We start from the raw sequence: 13,793 nt of genomic DNA on the forward strand, positions 1-13,793 counted from the left end.
CCAGACGATGGAAAAAGGCTAGAATGGAATTTTAAAGGTATCTTATGCGGGACAATTCGGGGTCCTAAGTCATTATCTACATGCGCAGCGAATCCAACGCCAGGCTGCCAAGTTTACCAATATACCACAAATCTTTCCGACTTGCTGGCTTTGAATAGTATGTAAGTGGAAACGAATGGTCATATGTCAACGTCCCCTTCTCCAACCTCTATTTCCAGGTCCCTTTCGGACAAGGTCTTGGGTTTCGCGACGCCATCTTCACCGCCTCGTCTGACTGTCTGACAGCTCATGTTGCGTAGGTGCGTGAGTATGACCTCCCGTCCCAGAATCTAACTCATATCTGGTCTCGGTCGGGGCTTCGTATATCGGGTTCGTGTTGGCCTCGGCGCTTTGTGAGTGCGGTTGCATATGGCCCAGGACCTTGGCCTCGTGCGCGTAGTAGCCGTGGGCCGGCGACGGAGAGCCGGCGACGGTAGAGGCGTTGGCAGTCCCGGGGCTCGACTTTCCGATAGTACTGCCGTCGTGGCCCATCTCATGGTGATGGTTACCGGGTGCTGCTGCTGCTGCCGCCGCCGCGTCTCTGGAGGCTCTTCTGCGGCGCCACCAGAAGAAGAAAGCGGCGCCTAGGATAGCGATGGCCCCGAGGGAGACGCCCACGCCGATTCCGGCTGCGGCGCCGGTTGAGAGCCCTCCGGAAGATGAGGAACCGGGGCTCGAGGTTCCGGTAGTAGAGCCACCGGAAGACGTCGCCGTCGCTGCTCCTGCGTCTGTTCCTGTTGCCGTTGCAGTTGCAGATGATGATCCCGATGCCGATGATGATGCCGTGCTTACAGGAGTGGTCTGTGGATTGTCAGCGCCTTGTTCACTCCATACCACGTTTTTCAGCAGTCCACTCACGCCCGCCGAGTAGATGGTGGAGTACGCTCCATCATTGACAGCCTTTGAACTCGTCATGATCCAGTGTTGGGCAGGCTGGCGCGCGGACACGCCGTCGGTGCCCTCGATCTCGCTCGACATGAACAGGTTACTCCCCGGGTGGACGTCGAGGACGTATCCCGTGCCGTTGGCGACGTTGGTGAACTTGAGCGTGCCCTTCTCGCTCTCCCATTCGGTGATGTCCCATTGCTGGCTCTCGTCCGACTCCGTCTTCCTCATGCAGCCCCTCGTCCTGCTGGGGTGAACCTCGGCCAGGTTCCAGCACACGGAAAGCTGCTGGCCCACGCCGGCCGCGTTCAGTCTCACGAGATACCGACCATCCCTGTTGCCCACCGGTTGGAACTGCCACAACGCGTCCGTCTTGCCGAACACCCTGAGCCCGTTGGTCGTATCTTGCAGACTCGTCGTGAGAGGGTCGGAGACGTTGGCGACACGACCCTCGGAGATGGCGTACCACGCGTTGGAGTCCAGCGTCACAGCGGACATCTTGAGCGATTCGTTTCGACACACCTGTGGCTAGGCTTCGTCGTTCGGGGAGAAAAATGTTCGATGATGCTACACACCGTCCTGGTCGAGTCGGAGGTGAGGAAGATTAGAGGCCGCAGAAGTGTCGACAAGAAGGCGCCGTCAATGACATATGAACCGAGAGAGCGGCCAAAACAACAAACGAACAAAAAGGAGGGCAGACGGCTTTCAAAAGGCAGGAACCAAAAGAGGCTTGCAGGGAGCGTCAAGTAAGGTGCCGGCTACCAACGCCAAAAGACATAGCGGCGGCAACAGGGAGGCGAGATTGATACCACACCATATGGCATGGACTGGGGGAGCGGGACGGGGAGGGCGGCGGAAGGGCTTGGACTGGCTCGTTGACATTCCGCCCCCCTGCCGCCCCCCCCAAGTTACTCGTGAAGGATCATCGCTAGGTGAAGTGGCTTTACAGCGGTTGAACCGCCTCCTACTGGTCGACAACTGGCTGGGTACAACATTGCCGGCACAGGTGTGAAACCGATCAGGCAGAGACCGGCGTACACAAGCACACCAAGCTCACCAAAAAAAAAGCCTCGTCGAGCCAGTGATAATGAGATATGATGATGGGGGATGGGACTGCCACTCCCTTTAGCCTTTAGGCTGCAACGTTCTCTGGCCTATGTACTCCGTTTCCCGGAATCCTTCAGACCCGCAGGGAGCGGCTTTCCCTTGGCAACAGGTCAGAAGCAGCAAAGATTGACGCAAGCTGTCGTGGAATAGCCGCAGGTTCCATGGGGATACATGCTATCGTAATGGTTTAGGCGTTCGGCTCGGGTCGAAAGAAAGACTCGTTCCCAAGGGCCAGCCAGGCGTCGACCGTTTCCCATGGCGAGTGTTCGAGAATTCGAGAACAAACAAAAAGATGGGAAAACAAGACGACATTATTGATCGCCACTCGAAGGTTAAGATACGGGAGTCCGAGCACAAGCAATTCTGGGCGCAATTACAAAACGATAAGCGCTAGCAGCTCAGCCCTGTCTATTTGGGGGCGCAAATAGTCCTTCAACTTCCACCCGAACCCCAGAGAACGAAAGGGAGGGGGCAACCCCAGCTGGCTCGTCATCCTTCGCTTCACTTTTCGTCTCGATTGGGCAAGATTCGCGCGTCGACCGCTCAAGCCTAGCTTCTGATCGACCTGCTAAGTTGGAGCAGTCCGATGGGCTTTCTTAAGGAAGATGGCACGACAGACACGGTAGGTTCTCACATCTCGGGCCTACCCATTGAGGTACTCTCTCTCTCGTTACAGCACGTCCACACATTGAGTCAACATCAGTCCAGTCCTCGGGGGTCTACGGGAGACGGAAAGGCGCAGTTGTTGGATGTTTTTCGCGAGTACAGATACACAGTGTCTTATGTTTTTCTCTTCTTTTTTTCTATGCGCAAACATTGTTTCATTAGTCGGACAAAAGGCATCCCTGAACAGCCCTGCTGACGATTCTAGGCGGTAATCTCCCAAAATCCTGCCAATATCAAAGTCGTTCATCGCTCCAATCGTTTACGCTTGTCTTCTGAGTAGCTGACCATGCCCCCTCGCGGTCTCAAAAGCCACACGCTGCCCAAGGTCTGACAATCAGCCTAATTTTTGTTTCAGTGTTTGTGCTCGTCGGCATGTCTACCACCAATCACCACCCTCATATGAGTTTGTGGGTGTATTTTTCTATTGTTGGCTGCATCACGGCTATCCAAAAGCCCATTCCAGCACCGTTTGACCTGGTATTCTCGAGGATTGGCAAAGCTTGAAAATACCGCCAGGTTCTCATTGAACTCGCACAGGAACGGTTTAATATTTTGACTGATTCGGGGACCCTTCCCACCTTGCTAGCCCAGAGGTCAAGTTACTTCGGAATTGCTGGCATAAAATCAATGTGGAAGATGTCAGCGCCCTTTGGAACATTTCGTGATTGGCCAGCTCGGACATAATCCAATCTTCAGACTTCAGGTCAGCGAACGAGTTCGGTTCTAAATTGGAATACTGGCAAAGTGACTGAAAATCCTTGCGTCTTCCCTTCAGGTTGAGTCCTGTTCATTGTCGCCTCAGATGGGCGAAAAAGTCTGTAGACCACTGCTAGGGTCTGAAAAACGTTGCGATTTGACGATTCGGAACAACACTCATGCTGTCACATATCTACTAGTACTCGAGCTGCTTTATCCAGCTGTTAGCACTTAATCGATGCTTAGGAGCAGAGCAGGAAGGAAAGTCTAAGTGTGGGGGTATCCGCCTGCGTATTCCATCACCTATTCCAGCGTTTGATACAGAAAGGGAGTATGCTATGTAGATTACACCAGCTAATAATCATTTTATCCCCACTCTGCATGGTGCTTGACTTTAGGACAGCGGGTGATCCGGCTGCACTTGAGCGGCACAGTGGCGGTAGTTTCTTGCGACTAAAAGCAATAGTTACGACTTCACTTCCCCCTCACCACTTAGCTCATATCTGCAACCTCCAATGGCAACTCTTCACGGAGATTCACCCCCAGCAGGACCTGTTTCCATCATTGAATTTCTTACTAAGCTAACATCAGAGCCTTCTGGAGCCATCGTCTCCCACCTGCTCAACTCCCACCTCAAGAATCTGCGGTTGGCTTCTTCCAAATGACTTTCCAACATCGTCAGCCCTCACCTCCGCTTCGAACGTGTTTGCATATCGGCCAACCCCCGCAATATCGAGGTCTTGAGGGAAATTGTAAATCATGATACGTTCCGTCAGTACGTTTGTGAAATTGTCTGGGACGACTCACGCTTTATAGCACCCTTGGAGAAAGAATCAGGATACATTAGTGTACACGCTGAGGACTTTGACTTTGAGGACACGCCTCTGACTGTTGAAGTTCCTCCCTGATTCGCTAAGGCATCTCAAGAGAACATACAAGTGCTACCGCAGACGGCGAGGAAGGGGTGTTCAAACACAACCGCAACACGCTGAAACCGCATAAAAGCTTGCTGAGCATCTCCATCTTGAGGTAGCTTACAGCTGTTGTCAAAGGCTAGTCCAGCAGCAGGAAGAGGCTCTTGCTACTGCAGCTATTATTGCTGCCTTTGGATTGGCTCTGGATGACACCAAGTTTCTCAGTCTATGAAGGCTCAGGTTAACACCCGCAGCTCAATGTATCCCATTCTTCCCTCAGTATCTCACGCCCATGATCCGAGCATTCCCGTATGGTTTCAATTACCCTCTTCATCGTAGGTGTCCTACACCATCACTTGGAGCTAGAATACTATATGATTCGAGCGACCTTTCGTCACTCGATAAGAGTTGATGAAATTAGGGATTGAGAAGGGGTATGGTATGGAGTCAGGGTGAGTCGTCGGAGTTGATTTACAGAATTCAACAATGCATCTTTTAGTCGCAAAAGCGAATACAACTACGAGTGTCCACCTATCTGATCTGATTATGATTTATACATGAAGGCTCATGCTATTCACCTACCAGAAGATGTCCAATTTAATGTTGCATTCTTACTTGCCTCTTGGACCATTCCCGAAGCTCAGTGTCGACCTAGCAGACATTGACTTTCATCAAAACCAGAGAGGTCCAAGCCGAACCATACAAAGACGGTTTACAGCCCGGTGTCTCTCTTGGATGCTCACCTGGTCTTGTTTCCTTGGCACTCACTTTGTTGCCATCAACCTGCCATCCCACCGGGAAGATGAGGACGGACCTGAATCGCCAGCGTGCCATTCGCGCGGCAATCTACCGAGATGCGGAGATTTCACCCCGCAACCACCCCAGACCCTCCCCCCGCCGTCGTCATCGTCCTCGGTTTTGCCCGCTTGGGGTCGTGGCTGTTCTGGAGTATGCCGGGGGAAGCGGCTTGTTTCGATTGGCACGCGTGTAATGATGTTCACGGTAGTATGCAAATACCATGCGGGCTACGTTAAGCGCGGCCCCGTTAGACACGGTTATACGATATGAAGCCAAGACGCCGACATCTCATCTCATGAGACCTTGAAGCGACCCAGTCTCGTGCAGCATCCAGGAACGCGCCGATATCACCAAGAAGTCGTCATTGCTGTCTCTGACTCCTATATAACCATGGGATTGTTTACCTCCCAGAATAACGCCTTCGATAGGATTCGACCGCCTTAAGCCATCGTTCGCTGGTCTTCTCTTCTCCAGTCCTGCTCTGACAAAATGAGACTCTCCGCAACTCTGGCGATAGCCCCTTTGGGTGCCCGCCTGGCTCAGGCCGCCTTGGACCTCGATGCCATCACTGAGAAGTACTTCGGCAACGACGCGCCCTGGTACAAGAACCGCGTCCCCCTTTTCGAGTCCAGTGACACCCAGATCACCGACGTCTACTACTACCGCTGGAACCTCTTCCGTACACATCAGCGTGACATCGGCTCGAAGTACGGTTTCATTTCCACCGAGTTTATCGACAACGTCGGCTGGCAGACCCAGCCGTGGGCCTCCAACAACTGCGCCGCCATCTTCCATCTCTCTGAGGGTCGGTGGTGCCGGGATCCGCGTTTCAAGCGGGATTATGCGACATTCATGTACAGTTCGGACAGTAACCCGCGGCAGTTCTCCGAGAGCATGGCCGACGGAGTCTGGAGAAACTACCTCGTCGATGGTGACCCCGAGCTGGCCTTTTCTCTCTTGGATGACATGCAGAGAGTGTACAACCTGTGGATCGGAGACCACTTCGACGAGTCCAAGGGCCTCTTCTGGGTTGAGCCCATTGCCGATGCCACGGAGTACACTATCTCCAGCATCGATGCTTCTGGCGGCTACGATGGCTTCTTCGGAGGCAACGCTTTCCGCCCCACGATCAACACCTATCAATACGCCAATGCCCGTGCCATCGCCAAGATTGCTTCCCTGAAGGGCGGTCTTGACAGTATTGTCGAGGAGTACAACAGCCGCGCCGAGGCGCTCAAGGAGACGTTGCAGAGAGATTTATGGAACTCCACCTTCGAGCACTTTGTCGACCGCTACTTTGTCGACAACGAGAACGTCACCTACTGGGACTTTATCAGAGGGCGTGAGCTTGCTGGCCTCGTCCCCTGGGCCCACGACCTCCCCGATGACGACGCCAAGTTCGGCGAAGCTTGGAAGCACGCCCTCAATTCCGACGAGCTTGGCGGCCCTTTTGGCCTCCGCACCGTCGAGCCCTCGTACGAGCACTACATGCGCGTCTGGCGATACGAGGGCACCCAGACCGAATGCCACTGGAACGGCCCCTCTTGGCCCTACCAGACGACGCAGGTGTTGACCTCGCTCGCCAATGTGCTTGACCACTACCCGAACTCCTCCTCTCTCGTTACCGTCGGCGACTACACCAGGCTTCTCCGGCAGTACGCCCAGCAGCACTACAACAAGCACTATGACAACATTCTCGACATCGAGGAGAACTACGACCCGGACACAGGCGAGCCAATTGTCGGCCTCGGTCGCTCGCACCACTACTTCCACTCCGGCTACGTCGACCTCATCTTGTCCGGCTTCGTCGGTGTGCGTCCTCGTGAGGATGACGTTCTCGAAGTCAACCCCCTAGCCGATCCCGCCGCAATCTCTTACTTCCGTGCCGAGCGCATCTTGTACCACGGCCGCGAGGTCGCCGTTCAGTGGGACGCCACTGGCGAGCATTATGGGGTGGCTGGTCTGCGTGTCGAGGTCGACGGCAAGGTCGTTGCCTCTTCGGACAAGCTGGAACGACTCACTGCCGAAGTCACCCGCGCACCCGTCTCGGTCGTCCGTCCCTTGGCCCAGTCCATCCAGCTCCAGGCCACCGAGCCCCTGCCCATCATCAATGCTTCCGTCCCCAACTACAACGTCGACCGTCTCCACGACGTGTTCGACGGACGAGTCTGGTTCTGGACCCAGGACACCATCGCCAACGGCTTTGATACCCCGGAGAACAGCAACGCCGAGGAGTGGGTCAGCATTGAGTTCGGTTCAACCGTCGATGCTGCGCGTGCTGAGGTCGCCTTCTTCGCGAACGAGGAGAGAGGGTTTGATGTGCCCGCCAGCTATAAGCTGCAGGTTCTGAGCGGGGAATGGACCGATGTACCGGATGCAACCTATGACAAGCCCCTGGCGAACGGCATCACCAATGTCAAGTGGACTGCTGTCTCCACGGAGTCTCTCCGCATCTTAGTCACACCACAAGAAGGGAAACGCGTGCGTCTAGTGGAGTTAAAGGTCTTCACGGAATAGGGAGGCCGCTAGGGAAGCATACACTACACAAGAAGCTCGGAGATAGACATAACAGCCAAGTCGCAATATCAACTCAACAAAAAGTGACAATTATAACTTTAGCACATAAAGCCGCCGGAACTCGAGGGGATCACTTGAGTTCGTTGCACTAAAAAGACTATTCAAGCATCGTGTGTGAACAGAGGCTCGACAACCTAGCCTGTAAGCATGTCGAAATATTAGTACCGGAACATCCTACGTTCTTTTGTGACTCTCAGCACTACTGCAAGTTGCTTTCCTCGTCGTTCAGCTGGCAGATCCCTCGCAGAGGGAAGAGAAAGCCGGGTGCAGCTATTAGATCACCAGTTAAGCTCACGATGCCGTATATGTGGCCCGTCTGGGTAACAACACGTGCCGATCAGCACATGGCAGCTGGCGTGAAACTACAGCCAAATTATAAAAAAGGGAAGTCAAACAAAACCAACAGGCAATCCTTATCCATCGCATTAACTCCGGTAGGGCTGTGTCTCGTTTCGATTGCCTACGAGTCAGCCAACTGTCGGCAAACGTTATAACGCCGATCACTTATGTATCTTCTAAAGGCAATGAGGGTTGTCAAGGATCTCTATTTGAACCTCGCATGTCCTCCTCCCGTGTCTTCGCTTGCGCAAACCACACTGCAGCATCTTCATGTGGTAGTCAAGTCGCCAGGTTTCCTGATTTCTTTCGCCAGGTTGGAGTGTCAACCAGTTGAGCGTCGACTCTCAACCCCTCCGCTAAATCCACACTACAGGGACAACTCTTTCGCGGCAGTACACCAAGCTGAGATAATGAACAACGATCAAGGGGAAAAAGAAACGAAATGGGTACCGACACACTTTATTTCCCAGCGTGTACCACGTTCCGATGCAGAGGGGACAGAGGGTGCCAAGCCACTAAAAGCATGTTTTCTCGTCAAGAGGGAACTAACACATCACATGCAGGTGAAGCGAGTCCTCGCCAATGGCCATGTAGCCTGTGACTTCATAGGCAAACGCCACAATTCTCCGCGCGCTCTCTCTCTGGCGTGCAACCCGTGCAACCCGCTGATGTCCCCTCCATGTGCCGCCACACTAGGAACACATAAGAACTGGGGGTCTGCCCATCCGCCGGGGAATCCATCGGCCCCATCCTCAATTGCCCCAAGTCAGCATGTAGGCTAGCACGCTGTCCTCATCCACACGCAGTCTTTATTTCATTACTCTCTTCTTCCGGTCATTACAACCAAACTCCCTTTCTCTCAATACGATGGATGGTTCTGACTCAGCAACTGCCCCTTCACCGGCACAGCAGACAGGGCTTGACGGCAAGAGTCGGGAGGGAATGATTGCCGAGTCTCTCCAGATGAACCAAGAGGTTCAGGGTCTATATCCGCAAGTTGATTTCAAAGAAGAAGTCATAGAACCTACAATCAACCTGACCTTCGACATTCAGGTATTTTCTACCTCAAACAATTGCTCTTTCGTGCAGCACCGCGTGCCTTGATCGTCACATGGATTCCGCGTCCTGTTCTAACTTTAGTCCAGGAACACGTCGATGAGGCCAACCAGAGAAGATACAACACCCTCATAGCCGAGATGCTCGAACGTACTTCGGAACCGGACCTTGCCGAGAGGCTTCTTTGGGAAGCAAGAGAGTGCCTTGCCAACTACCCTGATATCCTGGCTCAGTTCGATGCCATATTCATCGGTCAGCGATCTGCTTCGAATGTCATTCGGGAGCTGCATGAGTGCATGATGATCAAGAAGGGTGCGGAGAGAAGGATGAGCCAGCAAGTCGATGCTAGTCCACATGAAAATGGTCAATAGGGCTGGTTGACCCAAGCTCATCAGCTAAATAGATAGTCGCCTCACGAAGATGAGCCTTGAAGTCCTGAAATCGACCACAAACTTCAATCCCTTGGTCGTTTGTGATTGGGGACGCCCTATAACCTTTATAGTGTTATGAGTCGGGGCATAGAGCAAAAGTTGACACAACCAAACAAATGAGAGCACAGAACCCTTCACACGAATTCGTAACAGTAGGGGTGCCCCAAGATCAAGGGTGCTACTTTGGAGAAGAAAAATAAACTTGTATTTTACAAACCTCTTACTGCTCATGACCGGCAGAGGCTTTTTCGTTTCCAAATCCAATAATTGCTTCAAGTCAAAACGCCATCACCAGTATGCGCCGAGCTCTGTATGAGTAAAGAAGGCTGCGAATTTCTAACAGTATCCTGTTTCAGAACAGAAAGAAAGCCTTAAAGGTACGGGTTAGCAACGAGCCATAGTGGGCACACAACTTTCCAGAGGCACAAACACTTATCTATGCAACCCAACCCCAGACATTCTTGATGGAGTCGCAGACATCGACCGGAGCCTCGTTTTGTTCAAAAACAATATCGCAGACTTGGTTCTTCGAAGGCGTGACCCAGCAGGCATAGTTTCCCTCGAAGTCGATGCAAACGGTAGCCGAAAAGGGACCGCCGCCGCCACCCTGGTGGATCTGGCAGTTCCCATTGACAGGGCTCAGTGTGGTGACAACCTGGACATCACGGGACCTCCATTCCCAGTTGTTCTGGTCCTTGCTATAGAACCTGAAACCAGTGTCTGCCTTGCGGGGGAAGGGATCGAGGGCCTGGGTACAGAAGTCGGCAACTACGGTAGAGACACCGAGGGCGAGGACAGAGAGCAGTGTAGGGAGCTGCATCTGTGCCATTTGTTAGCCACTATCTGGTGACACTGTTTGAGAATATTGTACCTTGGCTGTTTTGGGCTTGAAATGAGGAAGCGAGTGTAGTGGCACGTCACAGTAAAGGGATGAGTGTGATTGCGAGTGTAGGTAACTCGGTTCCAGGCTTACGTCAATGGGAATTCGAAGTCTGCTTATATAGAGAGCAGTGCTTGAAGACAAAGACACTCCACTGTTCCTAGGCTCCGGTTGGTAGTAACGATTTGTCAACTTGAGATTTTATCTGCTGACTGAATAATGCACGATCTCGAGGCCACTAAGCCTCGCCAACCAAACTCTAACAAATTGTATTTCTTATCAGCAATGCGGGCGAACCTTCGTATATTGACTCTTAAGTGGTTCTGGGACAGCTGTGGGCTTAATTTGGATATATGGGCTATGGTTCTACAGAGGTCGTAGTCCAAGTATGTGTCATGCGTTCAGCATAATCTTTATGTCTTTGAGGCTTGTAACAAAGTACTGAATCACAAACAGTCCCCGAACTTCATTCGCCGAGAAAATTGCATTTCAAATCTGTCTGCTATGGGGGGTGGTAGTTCTCTCATTCAGAGTGGCTTCTCAGGTGACATCTCCAGCTCGCATCCCAGTACTCCTTTGCAAATCATAGTCGCTAGGGTCTTCGCCTCGCACTCCGAAACGCCGCTGCTTGCGTCCCACACAATTTCCGTAATGTCCGCCGGAGGTACTCTGGCAGCCTCCACCGTATTGTTGCGGGTCGCGGTGCCGTCATCAAGATTCGAGAGTCGTGCTTTGATTTGCAAGTGCTCATCGCCGGTCCAACTCCGGTAGACGTGGACCACTATGTTGCCCTGCGGGTCCGGCCCATCCGAACGACACATCCAGCGATCTTCCATTGCCGCGGGCTGATAGCCGCCGAGGAGCTTGGCGGCGTCTGTGCTGGAAACGCCGAGCTTCCAAGGGGCGGAAACGGGATGGTCCATTGGGCGAACTTTCCAAGTCGAGCCAGTTACCCGTTGGTTTGGCTGGCTGGGGGGAGAAGGGACTGTCGGGGGGTCCGATGGATGCTTCATGACGGAAGGGAAGATGGATTCGAGAAGAGACTTGAACATTGTATGAGTGACTTTTCGAATGACTAGGGAAGGTGGAGGTTGCTATATCGTGTGGACAGGTGTTGTTCCAGTCTAGTTGACCGGTAGCTGGATGTTATAGAGGTGCGTTTGTGCTGGGGTTCATATGTACTGCGACGGGTTCATCTAACGGCGCACCACTTATTAAAACTCTTGGCGGCCTCTTTTTGAACAATGACTGGATGCGGTAGCTTAACTCACACGGGCTACATACGCAATTTTGCGTACATCGTACAGAGGAAAGTAACTCTACATCCACACGTGTGCTTAGTGTTGCTGCAGATCCTCGGCATTTTCGGGATTTTAATAAGCTCCCTTGCCGTACTGTCATCTTCCCTGTTACAACTCAAATAAAGCGCACTATGGATCGTTCTCCGTAGCTAAGCATAGTCGTCAAACTTTCTTTCGTTTCCGCAAACAGCTAAATTTGTGTGTCGCCTACGAGTGGACTGCAGCATGAGTCGTGAAGAGTTGAGACAAGCCTGAAGTCACCGTTTTGACCCCATTTCTGCACAATAATCAACCAGTTCGTGCCTGAGCATGCCTTTACAGAAATAGCGGGACCGAAGCGGACCTGATTGGCATATTAATTTACCGGTGACTGATGGTATAATTGATCCTTCCGGTGGGCTGTCCCCATTGAGACTCGATTGCTTCTACAGCGTAGCTGAACTCTGTCCCATCTCGATACTGCAGAAAATGATACTTGCCCGGCTCTACCGGGAGTTTGATTTATGATTCTGAAATGAGTTGTAATAACGTCTCCATACGCTTGGACGAGTCGTGGACAGTAGTCGAAGTTGATGAGGCTGCTGGCCGTGTGAGAGTCGGATGTGTGACCGGAGGCTCAGCACCTACAGGCAAACAGAAGAAGCAGATGGCACCTTCGCTTTTGAAGAAATGCTCAATTAAAACTAAAAAGATCGTGGGAAATAGGTATATATAAAGATGATGATTTCCTGGATTGGTTTTGAGCATCACATCTCTGAGTCTGTCTGTCACAGCTGCACATTCTTTTGTAACATAGCCAACTTACACACACATACGCTCTTTTCATTGGATTACTCTTCGTTCTTTACCTCTCTATCTAACATGGCTAGAAGGAGTCCCTTTGCGTTTGGTTTCTTCCTCTTTTCCCTATTGTCTCTCCTCTGCCAGGCCCTCGACCTCTACCGCGCCGACTCGAGGTCCTATGCCCAAATCCAGGCATCCAAGGGGATGCTCCCCAAGGGTCAGTCCACGTTTGGCGTTGCCGCGCCCGACACCAGCTTGTGGAACCACGTCAACGGAGACGCCCAGGGCTTCAGCAAGACCAACGATGGCTACGTCTCCACGACCACGGACCGTAACCTGGCCGTGTCCTGGATCCGTGGCATGCTGGGCGGTAACGGCTACGTCTACCGCATCCACTCGGCCCCGAACATGATCGACTGCGAGGGGACACTCGGGAGACACTACCGCTTCCCGCAGGAGAAGGAGTTCGCGGCCCTCGGTGGCATCAAGGACAACCAGATCATCGGCTGGACTCGCTACACCAACAACTCCCCGGGGCGCGAGGAGCTGAACCCCTTCTACCAGAGCAACGTCTACGGCAACATGGGCACCGGCGGGGCCCAGCCCAAGCTCGCCGCGTTCCCCCGCGGCCACGTCGCCTGGAGCGAGTCTCCCTGGTCGCAGTTCAGCACCTGTGCGAAAAACCCGAGAGGTATCTCCGTGGAGAAGAGGCAGTCGTGCTCGCCGGCCAAGAGCAACCAGGAGTACGCGGCGGAGTACCTCGAGTACGTCGAGGCGGTTTGCCCGGCCTGCCAGTAGCAACTTTGCTAGGCATCCGGCAGTTCGCCAAAAAGCGCTGCAGCCGAGATCGCAATTGTTTCCCCGCTGGATATTGAAAAAGAACGAGGAGGTCTAATAAGGTTTTGAGTCGGTTTATAGTCGTTTGCAGATCGCGCTAATCTGCGAGGCATCATCAACCCGCCGATCGACTACTTTCGTCATTCTGGGAAATTATGGACTGGGGTGGGATATTAAGCCAAGTACAGAGTAGAGGAAGTCTTTACCCTTGAATGAACATACCATCATGACAACAGTCTCCATTGCATGTTTCCCTGCCCTTCTCCATTTCGTCAAGTAAAACGACCACAAGCGATTCAGCCGCGTAGTGTTAGTCATGACAGGCCGATCATAACGCATTGTCATTAAGCATCTTTTGATATAGTGCCTGCAGTGGTTAACTCACGTGCAAATACATTTAACTTGTGGGATAGTTTCACGAAACACCTTGGTTACTGGGTTAAATCGATATTCCATCGGTATCCCACCGAGTGAGACTAGTTGA

At 52.7% G+C, this 13,793-nt stretch overlaps 7 protein-coding genes across 7 annotated transcripts; 4 read left to right on the plus strand and 3 right to left on the minus strand.

The window, feature by feature from the left end:
• Positions 1-258: 258 nt before the first annotated feature.
• On the minus strand, positions 259-1,422 carry CDEST_04250 (Putative ricin B-like lectin; the record flags this gene model as incomplete). The annotated part of the gene is made up of 1 exon (XM_062920409.1): positions 259-1,422. The coding sequence occupies one exon, from the start codon at positions 1,420-1,422 to the stop codon at positions 259-261; it is 1,164 nt and encodes a 387-aa protein (XP_062776460.1).
• Positions 1,423-3,908: 2,486 nt separating this feature from the next.
• CDEST_04251 (uncharacterized protein) lies at positions 3,909-4,719 on the plus strand (the record flags this gene model as incomplete). The annotated part of the gene is made up of 4 exons (XM_062920410.1): positions 3,909-4,039; positions 4,076-4,289; positions 4,399-4,531; positions 4,562-4,719. The coding sequence occupies 4 exons, from the start codon at positions 3,909-3,911 to the stop codon at positions 4,717-4,719; spliced, it is 636 nt and encodes a 211-aa protein (XP_062776461.1).
• A 731-nt stretch (positions 4,720-5,450) lies between these two features.
• CDEST_04252 (Putative six-hairpin glycosidase superfamily, glycogen debranching enzyme) lies at positions 5,451-7,738 on the plus strand. Its single transcript, XM_062920411.1, has one exon. It carries the CDS (start codon positions 5,595-5,597, stop codon positions 7,620-7,622), a length of 2,028 nt encoding a protein of 675 aa, XP_062776462.1. The 5' UTR covers positions 5,451-5,594; the 3' UTR covers positions 7,623-7,738.
• A 1,017-nt stretch (positions 7,739-8,755) lies between these two features.
• On the plus strand, positions 8,756-9,697 carry CDEST_04253 (uncharacterized protein). The gene is made up of 2 exons (XM_062920412.1): positions 8,756-9,074; positions 9,167-9,697. Exons 1-2 carry the CDS (start codon positions 8,889-8,891, stop codon positions 9,446-9,448), a joined length of 468 nt encoding a protein of 155 aa, XP_062776463.1. The 5' UTR covers positions 8,756-8,888; the 3' UTR covers positions 9,449-9,697.
• Positions 9,698-9,944: 247 nt separating this feature from the next.
• Positions 9,945-10,337, minus strand: CDEST_04254 (uncharacterized protein; the record flags this gene model as incomplete). The annotated part of the gene is made up of 1 exon (XM_062920413.1): positions 9,945-10,337. The coding sequence occupies one exon, from the start codon at positions 10,335-10,337 to the stop codon at positions 9,945-9,947; it is 393 nt and encodes a 130-aa protein (XP_062776464.1).
• Positions 10,338-10,915: 578 nt separating this feature from the next.
• CDEST_04255 (uncharacterized protein) lies at positions 10,916-11,440 on the minus strand (the record flags this gene model as incomplete). The annotated part of the gene is made up of 1 exon (XM_062920414.1): positions 10,916-11,440. The coding sequence occupies one exon, from the start codon at positions 11,438-11,440 to the stop codon at positions 10,916-10,918; it is 525 nt and encodes a 174-aa protein (XP_062776465.1).
• A 1,110-nt stretch (positions 11,441-12,550) lies between these two features.
• Positions 12,551-13,270, plus strand: CDEST_04256 (Putative heat-labile enterotoxin, A chain; the record flags this gene model as incomplete). Its single annotated transcript, XM_062920415.1, has 1 exon — positions 12,551-13,270. The coding sequence occupies one exon, from the start codon at positions 12,551-12,553 to the stop codon at positions 13,268-13,270; it is 720 nt and encodes a 239-aa protein (XP_062776466.1).
• Between the last annotated feature and the right edge of the window lie 523 nt (positions 13,271-13,793).

The sequence above is a fragment of the Colletotrichum destructivum genome, chromosome 3, assembly GCF_034447905.1.
Source record: "Colletotrichum destructivum chromosome 3, complete sequence".
NCBI classification, from domain to species: Eukaryota; Fungi; Ascomycota; class Sordariomycetes; order Glomerellales; family Glomerellaceae; genus Colletotrichum; species Colletotrichum destructivum.

Coding starts and splice junctions, on each gene's coding strand:
- CDEST_04252 (XM_062920411.1), top strand. CDS start 5,595: ATGAGACTCTCCGCAACTCTGGCGATAGCCCCTTTGGGTGCCCGCCTG.
- CDEST_04253 (XM_062920412.1), top strand. CDS start 8,889: ATGGATGGTTCTGACTCAGCAACTGCCCCTTCACCGGCACAGCAGACA. Junction 9,075..9,166: donor ACCTGACCTTCGACATTCAG/GTATTTTCTACC, acceptor ACTTTAGTCCAG/GAACACGTCGATGAGGCCAA.